Genomic DNA, 20,141 nt, shown 5'->3' on the forward strand with positions numbered 1-20,141 from the left:
CAATAGTCAGCCCCAGTTGGCTTCCTCCTGTACTGAAATGTCTATGATTGTAAGATCCTATGTATAGAAGCAGCCGCAGACTGTATAGTACCAGGTGGGAATTAATGGTTTGTTTTCATCTGGTGTACTGTACATGTACCAAGATGTACAATATCGAGGGGAAGGGGTGCTGCAGGGATTCCTCCCTTTTATGATTCCATACATAACTCAAAAGATAAATGTGTAGATGCGTATGGACAAAGTTCTTTTATTTGAGAATCAACTGTTAAACTTAAGAATAAAAACAGTAGTACTTCACTTTGAGCATATAAGTGTGATTGTAGTGAGACTGGCATTGTGTCTGGAAGCTGATTGCTTGATCTCAGACCTAGAGACCCAAGAGGAATCTGTTAACCCCCGAGAAACAGATGAAATGGAGATGGCCAAACGAGTTCTGCATATTGAAAAAGAAAGAAGAATTAGCAGCTGACACTGTCAATCAAATCTATTCCAGCATCATTGTTGGTACATCATGGGCTGAGCAGACTGGCTGTTACATGATAACTGAAGCTAAATGAACAGAATAAGTAGACAGCAAGCTAGTCAGTTATATGATCCACCAGTGGATGGCAGTACAGTGACATGATATGTCGGTATTTCAAGAGAAAAAATTGGTTAACATTTTGGGTAGAAACCCTTTAATCCATCTTCTCTATTTTCAACGGCTTAGTATTTCCAGCATTTTTTGCTTTTTATTTCAAACTTGCAGCATTTGGAATTTTATCTTTTTATATTGTGTGGCATTATCTGCTGGATCACAAGGTGGTGACCTGATTCGCAGGTGAATGGTACAGTAACAGCGCGATCTGCATTTATCACGTGGGTGCCTGTGCTCTTTCAGTTATCAATTAGTGACTCCTTCTGTTCTGTATTATTCAATGATCTGTATAATCAAAAACCTTGCATGTAGAATGGTTTCTCCATGTCATACCTTTCAAAGGTGTCGCACCTAAAGTCTGGTCTCTGAGGCATCTCACCTTAAAACTATTACATTTCAAAGTGCCACTCCTCCAAAAATTGGAGATTTACAGAAAAGAGCACTTATCTGCTATGCTAAATATCAAATATCTGATTGACTGAATCAATGTGCTTTTCATTTGTTTACAGTTAATCAGTAGGTACGACAAGAAAATCGTCGGCAGTGAATCTCTCCTCTACCCTTATACAAGATCTTGGAGGTGAAGTGCACATCTGGATGAAATCCAAGATTTGACCATGTCCTCCCATAGCTTCCACTTCATGAGCACTGCATGGAGCACTAGGTTGTAAACTTTATAGAAGCAATGCAAGTATGTTTCCTTTGAACCTTGCAGCAATCTGCAATCTTAAACAATGGCATAACTTGTCCGATACATTCACTATGAGAATTAAATTCTGACCTGTACCTCAAAGAATCTCCTATGCAAGTTGCCACAACCCAAAGATGCACGTAAGGGCCGTTGTTACCAGCAAGATTCTTTGTAGTTTTTGGGCTTTCTCTTCATATTAATATCACAACTGCAATTCGAGTGTTCTTTAAACAGCATCATATTCACTAGCCTCAAAAGGGTAGCTCCAGTGTGAGGTGGTGGCTTCTGGCACTGTTCCTCATGGCCCTTGCCATTCCCCCCTCTTGCACAAGAGGTAAACAGACCATAATGATTTAATTAAAGACCCTCTTTCCCCAAACTTTGCATTTACAATGGAGAAGTAGGAGGAGAACGGCAAAGAGGTATTGTAACAGCAAGGCGGAGCGTAAGGGGGATTTGATTCGGGTAAAGTTGGAGCATGGTGGGATCGAGTAATGGAGGGAATACTGTGCAGGTGGATTGTTGCAGCCGGTAGGAAATAGATTTCCTGGTCAGTCTACATTGGGATCACATGAGGCTTGTTCAGTTAGTGTGCGCAAGCCTCAAGGGTTTGAAAAAGATATAAATGAGGGCAGGGCTTCCCAGCCTCTTAATTTCCAGGGTTTGTTGATGAAGCCCAATACCATCATTGATGGCAAATTTTTCATGGGTGTATTTGGTAATTCACTTGGCATTTCTCTTAAAACTGTGTATTGGGCTCATTGTGAGGTACTACTATTTGGCATTTTGGTTTGCTTTTGTTACATGCAGTTGGGTGCATTTTTGCAGCTAATTTTTATATTCTTGTATTTTAATATTTCTTTCCACCTCCTACGATTGAAGAGAATTCTACTCTCAAATCAAACAGTCGGTACTGGTAGGATGGGCATACCACTGGGAATTCCTGGGGGGAAGAGCATAACTAGAGGCCATCAATATAAGATAGTCACCAAGAAATCTAATAGGGAATTCAGAAGAAACTTCTTTACCCAAAGAGTGGTGAGAATGTGGAGCTCGCTACCACAAGGAGTGGTTGAAGTGAATAGTATGGATGCATTTATAGGGAGGCTAGACAAGCATATGAGGGAAAAGGGAATAGAAGGATATGCTGGTAGATTTAGATGAGGAAAGACGGGAGGAGGCTCGTGTGGAGCATAAACACCGGCATGGACTGGTTGGGCCGAATGGCCTGTTTCTGTGCCGTATATCCTATGTAATATATGTAAAGAGAAAAAGATTGGTGAAGTCAAGCGTAGGTCCCCTACAGTCAGAATCAGGGGAATTTATAATGGGGAACAAAGAAATGGCAAACCAATTAAATACATATTTTGGTTCTGTCTTCACAAAGGAGGACACAAATAACCTCCCAGAGATGTTGGGGAACATAGGGACTAATGAGAGGGAGGAACTGAAAGAAATCAGTATTTGTAGGGAAATGGTGTTGGGGAAGTTGACGGGATTGAAGGCCGATAAATCCCCAGGGCCTGATAATCTACATCCTAGGGCACTTAAGGAAGTGGCCCTGGAGATAGTAGATGCATTGCCGGTCATCTTCCAGAACTCGATAGACTCTGGAACAGTACCCATGGATTGGAGGGTAGCTAATGTTACCCCACTATTCAAAAAAGGCGGTAGATAAAAAGCGGGGAATTATAGACCGGTAAGCCTGACATCGGTAGTGGGGAAAATGCTAGAGTCCATTATAAAAGATGTAATAGCAGAGCACTTGGAAAGCAGTGACAGGATCGGACAACGTCAACATGGATTTACAAAAGGTAAATCGTGCTTGACTAATCTACTGGAATTTTTTGAGGATGTAACTGGTAAAATAGATAAGGGAGAACCAGTGGATGTGGTGTATTTGGACTTTCAGAAGGCTTTCGATAAGGTCGCGCATAAGAGATTAGCTTGTGAAATTAAGGCACATGGGATTGGGGGCAAGGTATTGACTTGGATAGAGAACTGGTTGGCAGATAGAAAGCAAAGAGTTGGAATAAACGGGTCGTTTTCCGAGTGGCAGGCAGTGACTAGTGGGGTACCGCAAGGATCGGTCCTAGGACCCCAGCTGTTCACAATATATATTAATGATCTGGATGAGAGAATTGGATGTAGTATGTCCAAATTTGCAGACGACACAAAGCTGGGTGGGAGGGTATGCTGTGAGGAGGATGTCGTGAAACTCCAGTACGATTTGGACAGGTTGGGTGATTGGGCAGAAACATGGCAAATGCACTATAATAATGTGGATAAATGTGAGGTTATCCACTTTGGTGGCATAAACAGGAAGGCAGATTATTATTTGAATGGCAATAGATTGGGAGAAAGGGAAGTGCAAAGAGACCTGGGTGTTCTTGTGCACCAGTCGCTGAAGGTAAGCATGCAGGTGCAGCAGGCGGTTAAGAAGGCAAATGGTATGTTGGCCTTCATAGCAAGAGGGTTTGAGTACAAGAACAAGGATGTCTTGCTGCAGTTGTACAGGGCCTTGGTGAGACCGCACCTTGAGTATTGTGTGCGGTGTTGGTCGCCTTACCTGAGGAAGGATGTTCTTGCCATGGAAGGAGTGCAGCAAAGATTCACCAGGCTGATAGCTGGGATGGCAGGAATGACGTATGAGGAGAGATTGTGTCAATTGGGCTTGTACTCACTGGAGTTTAGAAGATTGAGAGGGGATCTCATCGAAACCTATAAAATTCTGTCCAGCCTGGACAGACTAGATGCAGGAAGGATGTTCCCGATGGCCGGGGAGTCCAGAACTAGGGGTCATAGTCTAAGGATAAGGGGTAAGCCATTTAGGACTGAGATGAGGAGGAATTTCTTCACCCAGAGAGTGGTGAACCTGTGGAATTCTCTGCCACAGAGGGCAGTGGAGGCCAGTTCATTAAATATATTCAAGAAGGAGTTGGATATATTTCTTAAGGCTAAAGGGATCAAGGGATATGGGGAGAAGGCAGGGACAGGGTACTGAATTTGGATGATCAGCCATGATCTCATTGAAAGGCAGAGCAGGCTCGAGGGGCCAAATGGCCTACTCCTGCTCCTATCTTCTATGTTTTTTTTTCTATGTTTAATCCTCTTGTTCTAAGAGAGCTTGAGGAGGAGTTGCAGAACAATGATTGGAGGGCGGTCTACTTCCATATGAGGCGGGTTGCACAAATCTGCTGCTCTCCACGTGTGTTTCAGACCCTGCCAGAGCTATCTGGGCGTGTCAGAGGAGATGTGTTTCATCAGGCAGCCATTTCTGCAGATCGCGAATTGGCCCTTGATGTGCCATTTGGGAGCGGGCAGGAAAGTGGAGTTGAGGCCAAGATCAGATCAACCATGAATGATCTTATAGAAGGCATATGTGATAAGAGCAGGGAGGTTATGATGGAGCTGTACAAAACACTAGTTAGGCCACAGCTGGAATCCTGTGTGCAGTTCTGGTCGCCACACTATAGGAAGGATGTGATTGCATTGGAGAGGGTGCAGAGGAGATTCACCGGGATGTTACCTGGGCTGGAGCGCTTCAGCTATGAAGAGAGACTGGACAGGCTGGGGTTGTTTTCCTTAGAGCAGAGAAGGCTGAGGGGGGACCTGATTGAGGTGTACAAAATTATGAGGGGCATAGATAGGGTAGATAGAAAGGAACTTTTCCCCTTAGTAGAGGCGTCAATAACCAGGGGACATAGTTTCAAGGTAAGGGGCAGGAGGTTTAGAGGGGATTTGAGGAAAAACTTTTTCACCCCGAGGGTGGTTGGAATCTGGAACTCACTGCCTGAAATGGTGGTAGAGGCAGGAACCCTCACAACATTCAAGAAGCATTTAGATGAGCACTTGAAACGCCATAGCATACAAGGCTACAGACCAAATGCTGGAAAATGGGATTAGAATAGATGGGGCTTGATGGCCGGTGCAGACACGATGGGCCGAAGGGCCTCTTTCTGTGCTGTATAACTCTATGAATGGCGGGGGAGGCTTGAGGGGCCAAATGGCCTACTCTTGCTCCTATTTCTTATGTTCTTGTACAAGTAGACTTGAAGTGTTGCACAGTAATATACTTGCAAAGCCTGCACACAATATGGCTGTTAGTAAATTACTATGCATAGTGTAAGTAAGTCAGTTTACAATGACTTAAGCATTATGCCCTTGGAAGATGCGAGGGTAGCAAGGTTTTCAATTCTTTGTGTCTTGAACTTCTAATCTAATGAGGTATGGGTACAGATAAAATGTAATGAAAAAGAGCTGTGAGTTTCGAGGAGAGCTTGGCATGGGTGAGGAGTAAATGTGGAACAGATTGGCGGGCAGCACAAACTTGAGCCGTCTATCCAATATGTGGTACTTTGTCAGATTCCTGCACTTCTGCTCCCAGATCCCGCAGTTGGTGTATACAAACCGTGAACTTAATCACCACCTGCTACCAGGAACGGTGCACCATTATACTCTGTGGACGGTATCGTGAAGTGCCAAATAGAGCAACTCTCTTCACATCCACTCATTCAGCACATCCCCTTTGCCAGTTATCAAACAGAGGGTTAGGTGTTTTACTGCTGTCACTCACCCAGAGGCCAGAACATCTGTTTCGTGCCTTCACATTGGGTTTCCTTTCACTTAATTTTTTGCCTGGCATTTCCTCCCTTGCCCCAGTCCTGGCAACGGCTGATGGACTTAAAGTTAATTTTGAAACTTAATAAAGGTAACCACATTTGACCCCGTATGCAGCCACTTATTTTTAAGTGCGCTCATCCCTTTATATGTGATCTGCTGGCCAGATTTTATGGGCATAAAACCCACTTAAGCTGGCCCTCCGCCCAAGGCCAAAACTCCACAGGCAGCTCTGAATATCCAAAGGATCTGACCGTGGGAAATTGTGAGTGGTCAGCACGCTGTACTGCTGCCTGGCCTTGCAGCACCACCTGGCACAAAGTCCTATACTTAACCCCAGGTGAAAAATTGGCTCTTTGGTTTTCTCTTTTATGCTAAACATTCCCTTTCATCACAACAGCCCTTATCTCTCTAAAGATCAAGTCCATCTGAGACTTAAATGTTGCACCCATATCTTCGAGCACTTCTTTCACACTTCAGGAGAAGAGACAAGAAACCTGTCATCTAAGTGATCCTTCTGTCGGTTCTAACATGTCTCTCTACCCTGCACCTGTTTTGTTTGTCTTTCTATTTTATCAATTGTGATTTTCTGGTCCGAACAATCCTCTCTTTTTCCTCCCAAATTCCAAGCACGCTGTCCTACACTCTCTTCCTCCTCCCTGCACCTTCACTTGATTGAAATCAAAGCTTTTTGTGCTGTTTCTTACTAATTCCCCCCCCCCCCCCCACAGAATCTCAAAACTGAAATTCCTTCACTCCTGCTCTTTTTAGGATTGTTACTATCCTACACCATGGACCTTGCTTGCTCTTCACTGAGGTTTCCCAATGTTAAAAAAATATATATGCTCAGTTCCTCATTAGGGCCCTGGTCAATTCAAACTCTACCTGAGTCTAGGATGACATACGTTGATTTCTCATAATACTCGAGGAACTTCCGAGGTGTCATGAGCTCTGAACTGCCGCACAGATACTCGATGGTATTCTCCTTGATGATCAGATGTCGGATTTCTTCAGTCACAGTCTGATTTGGCCCAGTGATGTTCTTCTGTATGAGGGAAACAAGAGCTGTCACTGCCACCTGAATGCTGGAGTTTATATAAACACTGTCCCCGATTTTGGCGGAAACGGGGGAGGAGGTGCAGATTAAAATGAAGGCGGTCACGTACACTTAGCCCCTCATTGCAATCTGTGATTATGCTCTATGCCTCAGCTCTGTGCCTTAACAGACACCTTCTCGTGTGTTCACAGTATTGTGAGATTCTTAAGGGTGGACAGTAATGGCTCATCTCTGGGACCAGGGTTTAGATCCAGACTAGACAAATGGTGTGGGAGTGACTATATTGAACATATTTTAACAATGCTGGAAAGTCCATGTTTGTCCAAGACTTTCCTCCCTCTGCTCTCATGTGGTACCCCATATAATGGAGTCCACTTTAGTTATGTCAAACGAGGCAGGTGATTTAACAGTGATATTCACATTCACAGAAAATGATTGAGAGTTTGATATGTGATGGGGTGATTGGAACAAGGCAGTGCTCTGTATTTGAGGTTTACATAACCGAAACAGTCTCCTGCAATATTTCTTTACCAGTGCATCAGTGTGGAGAATGCCAATGTCTGGTGTCCAGTGATTTCTGAGTACGATCCCTGCTCCTTATGCATTGAGCAATGGAAGATTTAAGTGTGGAGTTTCAGTGAGGCTGGCAGCAATTTCACAATAATAGTGTTCTGTTACCCTATATTAATACAGGCATTGGAACTCATTTAGTATCTGCATGCTGGAATGAAACTCTGACCTTTGGATTTTGCAGGATGTAATTTCCAAGTTTTAACAGGAGAGTGAGGCACTCTGGGACCAGTTTCTCCACCGGTTCCATCTCCGAAGTGCCCATTATCAGTGTGACGGGCATATTTACAGATCGCTGCAGCCACTGTCGATAGAGCCGGTCTGGGATATTGTGCGACAATACAAGGATCTTTATGTCTGACTGAACCACCCTAAAAGTAAAAGAGGCAAAAAGAAACAGCGCTAAGTGAGAAACGATGATTCCATATTACTTTGCAACTGGGAAATGGGAGGTTTATGGTGAGTGGTGGTGGGCCTGCAGCTTTGAGCAGCTTCCCAGTTAGCACTTTTTGTAAGGGTCCTAAACCGTAGGACGCCTGCATGTGAGGACATCGGATAAGGGCAGGTTGAGGTCGGTTGGGATGCCTGTGCATGCTTGAATGTCCTGCCAACACTCGTCGTCCAGGCTCTCACATAAAAAAATGGGCAAAGTACCAGTCGGCTGCAGGTGCCTGTTACCCCCCGCCCCCTCCGACAATGTGATAGAACACAAGAGTAGAAAAGTCTGAAAGGGTAAACAGTGAAAAGATTATTTCTACTGGTAGTGATCAAAGAGGCATACATTTAGGATCAGCACTAGAAACATAAAGGGGAGGTTAGGAGGAATGTAAGAGCACTGTGATGCTCTCTGATATACTCCACACACCTTATGGTGACATTCGGTTAAAATGGAATCAGATAAAATTTTGAAGAATATTAAAGGGTGTGGGAAAGGAATAGGGAAATGGGATTACAATAGAAACTCTCTCTCTTAGGCAGTCCCTCGGAACTGAGGATGACTTGCTTCCACGCTAAAAATGAGTTCTCAGGTGACTGATGAATCCAACGCGGGACCTACAGTCTCTGTCACAGGTGGGGCAGACGGTGATTGAAGGGGCGGGTGGGTGGGGTGCTTGGGTTGATGTGCACTCCTTCCGCTGTTTGCGCTTGGCTTCCGCTTGCTCTCGGCGAAGAGACTCGAGGTGTTCGGCGCCTTCCCGGATGCTTCTCCTCCACTTTGTGTGGTCTTGGGCCAGGGATTCCCAGGTGTCGGTGGGGATGTTGCACTTTTTCAAGGAGGCTTTGAGGGTGTCCTTGAAGCATTTCCTCTGCCCACCTGGGGCTCTCCTGCCGTGTCGAAGTTCCGAGTAGAGTCTCTTATCGGGCATGCGGACGACGTGGCCCATCCATCGGAGCTCATCGAGCGTGGTCAAAGCTTCGATGCTGGGGATGTTGGCCTGAGGGAGAACACTGACGTTGCTGCGCTTATCCTGCCAATGGATTTGCAGGATCTTGCGGAGGCAGTGTTGGTGGTACCTCTCCAGTGCTTTGAGGTGCCTGCTGTACATGGTCCATGTATCTGAAGCATACAGGAGGGCGGAAATCACTACTGCTCTGTAGACCATGAGCTTAGTGCCGAGTTTGAGGTCCTGGTCTTCAAACACTCTTTTCCTCAGGCGACCATAGGCTGCACTGGCACACTGATGGCGGTGTTGGACTTCATCATCGACATCTGTCCTTGTTGACAGTAGGCTTCCAAAGTATGGAAAGTGGTCCACGTTGTCCAAGGCCTCGTTGTGGATTTTGATAATTGGGGGGCAGTACTGTGTGGTGGGGGCAGGTTGGTAGAGGACCTTTGTCTTACGGATGTTTAGTGTAAGGCCCATGCTCTTGTATGCTTCGGTGAAGGTGTTGACAATGGTTTGGAGTTCGACCTCCAAGTGTGCGTAGACACAAGCGTTGTCTGCATACTGTAATTTGATGACAGATTATGGGATGACCTTGCACCTGGACTGGGAGCGAAGTGGTTGAACAGTTTCCCGTTTGTTCTTCAGATTAGCTCCACTCCAGTGGGGAGCTTACTGAGGGTGAGATGGATCATTGCAGCAAGGAAGATCGAGAAGAGCATTGGTGCGATGACACAGCCTTGCTTGGCCCCGGTCCGTACGTGAATTGGGTCTGTGGTGAAACCGTTGGTCAGGATCACGGCTTTCATATCGTCACGAAGCAGGCAGAGGATGGTGACAAACTTTTGAGGGCAGCCGAATTTGAGGAGGACACTCCATAATCCCTCACGGTTGACAGTGTCGAAGGCCTTTGTGAGGTCAAAGAAGGCCATGTACAGCGGTTGGTGCTGTTCCCTGCATTTCTCTTGTAGTTGACATGCGATGAAGATCATGTCCATTGTGCCCCTTAGTGGGCGGAACCCGCATTGCAACTCTGGGAGGAGCTCTTCAGACACTGGGAGAAGGTGATTGAGGCGGATTCTTGCGATGATTTTCCCCGTGGCAAACAGCAGGGAAACTCCCCTGTAATTACTACAATCGGACTAGTCACCTTTCTTGAAGATGGTCACGATTACGGCATCTCTGAGATCCCCTGGCATGCTCTCCTTCCAAATAAGAGAAATGAGTCCATGTATTCGCACCAATAATGCTTTAGGGCCTCGGCGGGGATTCCATCTGCTCCTGAGGCCTTTTTGTTCCTCAGTTGTCGGATGGCCTTTTCAACCTCATGCTGGGCTGGGGTTATGCTGAGGTGGTGGCGGGTAGCATGCTGTGGGATGGAGTTGAGGACACTTGCGTCGAAAACAGAATCTCAGTTAAGGCCTCTCTGTCCTTGATGAGTACCTCTCCGTTCTTGGCCCGCAGTGGGGAAGAACCTTGGGCGCTTGGGCCGTAGTTGGTCTTGACTGCACTAAAGAATCCACGCACTTTGTGGTTGTCGGCTAGCTGCTGGATCTCCTGCGCTTTCTCCAACCACCATATGTTCTTTAGATAGAAACACTAGTTCGGCCCTAGCTGCAGTATTGTACCCAATTCTGGGCACCACACTTTAGGAAGGATGTGAAGGCTTTGGAGAGGGTACAGAAGAGATTTGCTAGAATGGTTCCAGGGATGAGGGATTACAGTTACGTGGATAGACTGGAGAAGCTGGGGTTGTTCTCCTTAGAGCAGAAAAGGCTAAGAGAAGATTTGCTAGAGGTGTTTAAAATCATAAAGGGTTTAGATGGAATAAATAAAGAGAAACTGTTTCCATTGGCTGAAGGGTCGATAACCAGAGGGCACAGATTTAAGGTGATTGGCAAAAGAGCCAGAGGCGACATGAGGAAAAACTTTTTACGCAACGAGTGGTTAGGATTTGGAATGCGCTGCCTGAAAGGGCGGTGGATACAGATTCAATCGTGGCTTTCAAAAGGGAATTGGATAAATACTTGAAGGAGAACAAAATGCAGGGCTGTGGGGGAGTGGGACTAACTGGATTGCTCTTCGAAAGAGCCGGCGCAGACTCGACGGGCCAAATGGTCTCCTTCTGTGCTGCACTGTTCTATGATTCTATAAGTCAATCCCTTCAGGAGAGGAGGGACGAAACTGAAATAATTCCCCAACAGTGCGTCAAGCTCCAATGATGCTAAAACTCCCACATCTTTTCTACCTGTCCAAATCAGCCACTTTAACCACATATTGGCTGATAAGTGCATATTTCATTTGGAAATACCATGAGCGTAGTCACTCCTGCTCTATAGAAACTTATTGAATCGCACCAAATGTGGGTGTACCAGCGGTAGATGACACCACATATCACGTGTCTTCTATCGGTCACTTGTCCACTGTGATCGGAGCCACCACACAGCTCCAAGCAATTTTATATCTCACTGAGTGTGCCCTCTCTGACTGTGCCCTGGAGGTTCCTTCAGATCAGCTGTTGTTTGTTTTTACATCTCCAGTATTGGATTTCCCTTGAATTGACCCTCGGTGACCTGCTTGGCTGAATTGACATCACCCCCCACCCTGATCATCTTGTTGGATGAGTTGCCCGTGAATCGATCGGTGTGAGACTGGTGCTTTCCAACACGGTCATCCCCACTCCTGAGGCCACAGAATGATGTTTTCACTCAGACGCCTGACTCCGGGTCAAACAGCGATATCCTTAAATCATCTGGAGCCACTTCCAGAAAACGAACTCTTAATATTATTTGATGCATTTCCTTAAAGACATTACATTTTTCCCATTGGAACATTAGGGTTTCTCTGTGTTTATGGTCCGGAACATTCCATATTATTAAAAAAAAATCTGATTACAACAACAACTTGCATTTATATAGCGCCTTTAATATACAGGAATTTGACACAGAGCCACACAATCAGATATTAGGACAGATGACCAAAGGCTTGGTGAACGAGGTAGGTTTTAAGGAGTGTCTTAAAGGAGGAGAGAGGTAGAGAGGCTTAGGGAGGGAATTATAGAGCTTAGGGCCCAGGCAGCTGAGGGCATGGCCGCCAATGGTGGAGCGATTAAAATCAGGGATGTGCAAGAGGCCAGAATTGGAGGAGCGCAGAGATCTCGGAGGATTGTAGGGCTGGTGGAGGTGACAGAGATAGGGAGGGGCGAGGCCACAGAGGGATCTGAAAACAAGAATGAATGCTTGCATCAACAACTTGTATTTATATAGCACCTTTAACGTAGTAAAACATCCCAAGGCGCTTCACAGGAGCGCTTTCAAACAAAAATTGTCAAGTGAAAAGTAATAAAAATAATTCACGTTACAATATGATTCACACTGTTCATCGGCTCCACTTGTTAGCAAGCAGTTAGCACTTTACCAGTATTTCTGCCTATACTTTTCTCCACATAAAGTGGTTTGCTAACATTTCAATTGCCCATAAAAAACCGGGTTTGCTGTTTGTAGGACCTGTCATCATTGATCAAAACTGGACATTACAATAAACTTAACTATGGGTCACTGAAGAACTGATTATCATTTAAATTAAGTTATATAACAAAATAGAATTGCTTCCTGAATGCTTCAGTTAAAAAACAGAGAGCTCACAACATTTATCTGCAGGCTTTCCTAATGCCAGGAGACTCTGGCTGGGATTCTTTGCTCCTGCACTCACCAGCCCTTGATGTCCCACCCACGGGTGGAAAATTTCAGGCCAGTGAACACAGAACTAGAAAATCCCAGCCAGCCATGCAGAGTCCCTTTAGTGGTCTGCGTGGGGCAGCCTCCGCACCTAGCCCAAACTATGACAGAGAAAGAAATTGTGGTCTTCGCCTCGTGCTGACTGGTAGAAGTCTGTTTGCTTCCAACATCTGAGGGTAAAGGGAGAGATACTACCTCCTTGATGGTTCAATAGCCCTTAAGAAACCGGGTTTGCTATTTGTGGGAGCTTGCTGTGCGCAAATTGGATGCTGCATTTCCTACATTACAACAGTGACTACACTTTCTTTTAAAGTACTTCATTGGCTTTAAAGTACTTCATTGGCTGTAAAGTGCTTTGGGATGTCCTGAGGCTGTGAAAGGCGCTATATAAATGCCAGTCTTTCTTTGTTACTTTGTCCAGCTAAAGCCATAGAAAAATATAAAAAACAGAAATGTTCCTGTTTGAGTCATAGAGCTCTGATTCTGTCGCACACTCTTCATTTTGTGAAGACGTAGACTCTCATTTTTCTACGGTTACACATGAAGCAATCATCTTTCAGTACCTTGTCCAAGAGGTCATTCATTCTTCACAAGCCTACACAATGAGCATCAGCAAGTTGTTGAATCATTGGGAGCATCGAACCCGAGAACAATCCTGTCCTCAACTGACATCCACACATGCATGCTTTCAAACAAGGGTCACCCGACAGTGATCAGCGGCAGGGACTCTGAATGATCATTTTTCTGATCAGTAACCCAGAGCACTGCCGCCACTCTTGAAGCTGTGCAGCTGCCCCAGATGTGGTTAGTTAACTCAGCACAAGCTGGAAGATTGAATATGGGACTTCCCTGGTCTGTGTGGCTCAGACACGACGTCTTCACTGCTAAGTTATTGGAGGAGCCCATTCACTGCATTTTTAACAGCAATGTTCACGTAAACAAGTGGGCTGGTTTTGAGTTTGCGCATTTGTGATGAGACCCGTCCTGTGGTTGCTCACGGTAGTTCTTAATGCCTGGCCATAACCATTTTTCAGCCAAGCAAAGGTAGTCCAATCTACACAAGATTCCACAGTAAAGTGACAAGGAAGAGGAATGCTCACCCTTCCTCAGGCAATTGGTTGGCGAGATCCCGGATTACAGAATAAAGCACATCAATGGAAGACTGAAAGGAAAAAGAGAAAAGCAGTTATCAAAACTGTCCACTTCTCACTGAAAAGGACACATGCAAGCCTAGTAGTGGGTAGCCATATTCCCAATGCTCCACAATGGATGGGGTGTGGTTGCGCAGTCTGTATGTGTGGAATGGGGAGGGGATTTACTAATCAACAGCCCCGAGGGGTGGAACTGATCATCTAGTTAAGAGGTGACTGCGAGGAGTGCCGTTGGGCTCTTTTGACGTGCAGTTGAGATCAGTGTAGTGGGAATTCCATAGCGCGAGCTGTTGTGACATCAGCAAGCTGTCTAAACAGCCAATCGCAGTGCAGAATTCTCACAGACCGGGAACCAGGAAGTGAAGAAGTTCCTTTTATTCTGACTTTTAAAAAATGTTATAGAAAGCAAAAACAAAGATTTGAGCCCTCGCATGGGGAAAAGGTAAACCTGAAATAAACATGAACAAACTTTTTTTTAATTTAATTTTAAGTTTCTTAAAAATTGTAATTTTCATCATTATGGAGAAATTTGACACTCCACAGAATTAAAATTAGTTTTTCATGTTTGTTTAGCAGTCAATACACTTAAAACACCATTTACACCTAATCCAACACGGTCTAACTTTTAATGAGGTATTTAACAGTGATATTACCGTGGAAAAGGTTTTCGGCAGTTTCACTGATTTCCCTGATTACACTGATTGCCGGCAATTGCGGGGGGCGGCAGCCAGTGTCAGAACAGTGAATGACTGACCGCAATTTCAGGATTTCCGCGTTAGGATGCGGAGGCGCTAAATCCTGAAGTTGCGTCAGTTTCAAAGGGGTGAATGATTGAACGACTAGACTCTGTGATTTCAGTGATGATGTGTTGAAGGGATAATTACAAGTCCTAGCCCTTTTGGGCAACCCCAGATCAGGCATATTCCCCAGACGGTCACCTTCAACTTAAGTTAGAGATAGCCAAATTCCATAAGACTCTTAAATGGGTCTAAAGGTTCAGGCTATCTCTCCCTAAAGGAAAGGAACGACTGAAGATGTTACCGTCCTCCAGATAGCATTTTTAATAAGTTTAACTAGACTGTAACCTTCCGGATATTATGAGGGTCCGGAATACCCCCCAGAATTCTGCAACTCCTTACAAAAGAGTGTACAGAAATTGGGTTTGCGAGTTTATACAGAATTACTCTGAGACAATTCTAAAAATATATAGTTTTATTTAAGAGCCGACATTCATTTAACAGCTGTTGAATCAGTCGCAACATTAACAATTCAAAATACTCATAGCTGACACTTCTTATTTCTCAGAGATCCTTATTCTCAAATCTTTACTTTGTTACATTTCTACATTTCTTACTTATCTCTAAATCCAGATTATCCACCAAAATCAATTACTTTGATTACCCGAGACTCATAGTTAAAGACTTACAGAGATGCCTCTGAAAAATGCTTTGCCTGTTCAGTGAGTTCTGACTTTCTGTTTGAAAAGCTCTTATTTTTATACCCTTTTGGCAGTGGTTTATTCTTTGAAGTTCTCTGCTGATGTCAGCTAATTGTCTTTATTGAGACCTTTATTGAATGTTTTCTATCTTACTATCAATTCAACTATTGCATGCATAATTATGTCTCTACTTTTAGGTGTTTCAAAAACCAACATAAAAACAATATGACAGCTATGGTTTCTGTTTGATGTCATTCTTACAAAATTCTTTCATTCAATTCTTAATATTGGCTTAACTGGTTTTTAGCAGACGTTGAGTCTCCTTACTGCTCCATGTTCAATACAAACACAATGTAATTGCTTGGTGCATCTATTGAAGTCATATCTTCAAAGTGTTCTTGTTGGTATATTTACTATGTATATATTAAAGACACTTTGACCAGAGTGTTTCATGCATTTCTAGCTATCTCAATTGGTTGCATATTTAATCGTGTTTCCTGTCTTCCAAGTTTAACAAAAAACTATTTGACCAGCAGGTGTTTCTTTTACTTGATGTCATCTTTTCAAAGGCACATGCCTCTTTTAGTGTTTGTGTTTCTGTTCAATGTGTTAGCTGGTAACACCTTAAACTGGGCATTTTCATTGTGTTCCCTCCAAACTCTCGAACTTTCGGAAGCGCCAAACTGCCATTTCAATAGGATAATTGTTTTAGTATATTTAACTAATTCCCATTTCAAAGCTTGTTTGGTTTTTACAACTTTGTTAAACAACTGATCTTTATCTCAGAAGCCTGTATTTCTGTTTGCAGCCTGTGTCTCCAAGGCTTTAGATTTTTAAACCCAGTATATCATGTATTAATAATATCAGTATTCTGTTCATATTATGGTGTATCTTTCTGAAATATGGCGTATTCCCTCAGTGTCACGGAAGCACTTGTCGGTCAGCCTTGCAGCCCAATTGAGGCAAAGTGCGATGTGCCAAGTCCAAAGTGAGACCATTACATTGCTCACCTCAAGCAGGTGGATACAGTGGGTAGAGTGCATCAGCAGTAGTCCTGTTACTGGCATCTCCTGGTACTGGGAGTGTAATTTGTGAAACAGTACTTCGTAGTAATCTAGAGAGTAGCACAGGATGAATTCAAATAAAAAATCAGACACATTTCATAACATTTCAACTACAAAGTATTTAAAGCAGCTGCAAAAACAAATGTATCGTGTAAGGATAAAAATCCCCCTTTTCATTTATTATCCTCCAGTCCACTCATTACTGTAACATTCTTTGATATACTCCACCCTTCCCGAATAATCCCTGACATTCTATACACACATCACTGTAACACTTTCTAATATACCTCACTGTATTATTCGTTAATATATCAGAAAGAGATACAATGAAAGGTATGATGAATATTGCAGTGTCAGTGAAGAATGTGAGTTATATTAAAGAATGTTACAGTGAGGTATATTAGAAAGTGTTACAGTGATGGGTGTATATAACTTCACTATAATACTCTCTGATATACCCCACGCTCCTTACAGTAACAATCTTTGATATACCCCACCTTTTACTATTCCCCTCATTTCAACATTCTCTACAGTCCCTTCCTCTTCTTAGGCAATCCCGAGGATGACTTGCTTCCACATTATAAATGAGTTCTCAGGTGACTGATGAGTCCAATGCGGGTCCTACAGTCTCTGTCACAGGTGGGGCAGATGGTGGTTGAAGGGGCGGGTGGGTGGGGTGCTTGGGTTGACGTGCGCTCTTTGTGCTGCTTGCGCTTGGCTTGCGCTTGCTCCCGGCGAAGAGACTCAAGGTGTTCGGCGCCTTCCCGGATGCTTCTCCAATTTGTGCGGTCTTAGGCCAGGGATTCCCAGGTGTCGGTGGGGATGTTGCACTTTTTCAAGGAGGTTTGAGGGTGTCCTGGAAGCGTTTCCTCTGCCCACCTGGGGATCTCTTGCCGTGTCGGAGCTGAGTAGAGCACTTGTTTTGGGAGTCTCATATCGGGCATTCGGACGATGTGACGCATCCATCGGAGCTGATCGAGCGTGGTCAAAGCTTCGATGCTGGGGATGTTGGCCTGAGCGGGAACACTGACATTGGTGCGCCTATCCTGCCAATGGATTTGCAGGATCTTGCAGAGGCAGTGTTGGTGGTACCTCTCCAGTGCTTTGAGGTGCCTGCTGTACATAGTCCATGTCTCTGAGGCATACAGGAGGGCAGGTATCACTACTGCTCTGTAGACCATGAGCTTGGTGCCGAGTTTGAGGTCCTGGTCTTCAAACACTTTCTTCCTCAGGCGACCGGAGGCTGCACTGGCACACTGAAGGCGGTGTTGGACTTCGTCATCGACATCTGCCCTTGTTGACAGTAGGCTCCCGAGGTATGGAAAGTGGTCCACGTTGTCCAAGGCCTTGTTGTGGATTTTGATAATCGAGGGGCCGTACTGTGTGGCGGAGGCAGGTTGGTAGAGGACCTTTGTCTTACGGATGTTTAGTGTAAGGCCCATGCTCGCGTATGCTTCGGTGAAGGTGTTGACGATGGTTTGGAGTTCGATCTCCGAGTGAGCGTAGACACAAGCATCGTCTGCATACTGTAATTCGATGACAGAGGATGGAACGACCTTGGATCTGGACTGGAGGCGACGGAGGTTGAACAGTTTCCCGTTTGTTCTGTAAATTAGCTCCACTCCAGCGGGGAGCTTACTGAGGGTGAGAGGGAGCATTGCAGCAAGGAAGATCGAGAAGAGCGTTGGTGCGATGACACAGCCTTGCTTGACCCCGGTCCGTACGTGAATTGGGTCTGTGGTGGAACCATTGGTCAGGATCACGGCTTGCATGTCGTCATGAAGCAGGCGGAGGATGGTGACAAACTTTTGAGGGCAGCCGAAGTTGAGGAGGACACTCCATTGTGAGGTCAAAGAAGGCCATGTACAGCGGTTGGTGCTGTTCCCTGCATTTCCTCACAGTCCCTACACTCTTCATTGTAACATTATCTTTGATATAATCCACATTCTTCCCTGTAACACATTTTGATATGCGCCCCCATTCCTCACTGTAACATTCATTTATATACCCCACACCATCATTGATATACCCCTCGGTGTATTACTTTCCAATATTCTTTGGGGGGGGGCGGGGTGAGGTAAGCAGGGTGTAATAATAATAAATAACTTCTGGAGGAAGTTATGTGCACATCACTTCCTGTGAACTCTGTGCATACATCACTTCCTGTGCATACGTCACTTCCTGTGTTTGGACTAGTATAAATACTGAACTGCTCAGTATAGTAAAAGGGCTTCTCCTAGAGGCATGGTGAAGTCTGCTCTTGTACATAGTATAATTATAAGTTGTTTAAAGCTTACTTTAAAGTTCCTTGATGTGTGAGACTTTTTATTACATCAATTTAAACAACTTAGTATTTGCACTCACAAATACTAGACCTTCGGACAAACTCGGAGTTAAGGATCCAGGGAACCACCCATCATGGAAAACATCCTTAAACCTACTCGTCTGGACTTGGACCCAAACGCACCAGCAGCTGGCAGGGTATGGAAGTATTGGTACCGTACTTTTGAGAATTTTCTTGATGAATGTAAAGCGGATGCTCCTACTAAACTGAGGATACTTATCAACTATGTGACCCCAACAGTGTTTGAATATGTTGATGAATGGGATAATTACGATGAGGTGATCCGGGCACTTAAAAAACTATATGCCAAGACCGCAAATGAGGTCTATGCTAGACATCTACTGGCCACAGCCCGACGAATTCCTTCAAGAACTTCGCAGGCTCAGCGTAGATTGTAACTTTCAGGCAGCCTCGGCTGAGCTGTACTGCGAAGAAATGATTCGTGATGTTTTCATCTGCGGGATTGCCTCTCCATTTATACGCCAGCATCTGCTGGAAAGTAAAACACTTGAGCTACAAAAGGCTTTTGACCTGGCTTGTTCTCTGGATTTGGCAAAGAAAAATGCAGACCTCTATCAGCTGCCCAGATCTCGATCTGCTGCTGTAACTGCAACCAGATGATTCAAGTGGTCTCAGGTGAACCCTATCATGGAGGAATCTAATCCTGATGATAATTCTGATGAAGAAGAGGAGGATGACCCCACTTTAGCAGCCTCTTGGCAATCTAGGAAGGAATGCTTTTGTGGAGATTCTTTTCACCCTAGGAAATTCTGCCCTGCTCGCAATGCGATCTGCAGTCATTGCGATAAAAAGGGACACTTTGCTAAAGTTTGCCAATCAAGAGCCTCTGCGAGGGCCTATCCAGCTAAGGCCTACCGAACTGCCCCAATTAGGGCCTATCAAGCTTCCTCTCGAGCTCTCTCCCGAAGAAGCACACCTAGAGTTTCAGCCACTCTGTGCAACCACACCAATTACAGCCGCTTGCCCACAGAACCTGTTTCATGCAGCTACAAAAGTTTCAGTTAATGGGCATACCTTAGATGCCTTAATTGACTCAGGAAGTACTGATAATTTCATTAGAGAACAGATTGTTGCGAAATTGAAACTACATATCTTCCCATCGGACCAGGCAATTGCGATGGCTCAGTCATCACTTAATACCAGAATCTCCGACTTTTGTATTATTGATATGACACTTAATGGTCGCATGTATCCCTCCACCCGATTTTCGGTGCTCAAGGACTTATGTAGTGATCTCCTCTTAGGGCTGGATTTTCAAAAACAGCATAAGAAACTCACCATTGAGTTCGGCGGATCCAAACCTGGACTTACTATTTCTAATATACTGTCTAAATTACCGTTTTGTGCATTATCAGCAGCTTCACTTGATGAACCCTCATTATTTGCCAGTATTCCTCCTCGATGCAAACCAATAATAACAAAATCA

The 20,141-nt window shown here is 44.6% G+C and overlaps 1 protein-coding gene across 2 annotated transcripts in view; it reads right to left on the minus strand.

Annotated features, from left to right (window-relative positions):
* Positions 1 to 227: 227 nt before the first annotated feature.
* The window catches only part of LOC147110291 (testis-expressed protein 47-like), a 58,426-nt gene continuing 38,512 nt past the window's right edge, over positions 228 to 20,141 (minus strand). Inside the window, exons 3-7 of one of the 2 annotated variants that reach the window (XM_086000135.1) lie at positions 16,297 to 16,400; positions 13,798 to 13,859; positions 7,745 to 7,946; positions 6,854 to 6,993; positions 228 to 433 (exon numbers count right to left, since the gene is read on the minus strand). In XM_086000135.1, the coding sequence (XP_085856261.1) occupies positions 295 to 433; positions 6,854 to 6,993; positions 7,745 to 7,946; positions 13,798 to 13,859; positions 16,297 to 16,400 (647 nt within the window). In that variant the 3' untranslated portion in view covers positions 228 to 294. Of the gene's footprint in view, positions 434 to 6,833; positions 6,994 to 7,744; positions 7,947 to 13,797; positions 13,860 to 16,296; positions 16,401 to 20,141 lie in introns of both variants that reach the window. The other variant, XM_086000136.1, reaches the window with a different exon arrangement.

This window comes from Somniosus microcephalus, chromosome 11, assembly GCF_052327205.1.
Source record: "Somniosus microcephalus isolate GS21.2 chromosome 11, FLI_Smic_1.0, whole genome shotgun sequence".
Classification (NCBI taxonomy): domain Eukaryota; kingdom Metazoa; phylum Chordata; class Chondrichthyes; order Squaliformes; family Somniosidae; genus Somniosus; species Somniosus microcephalus.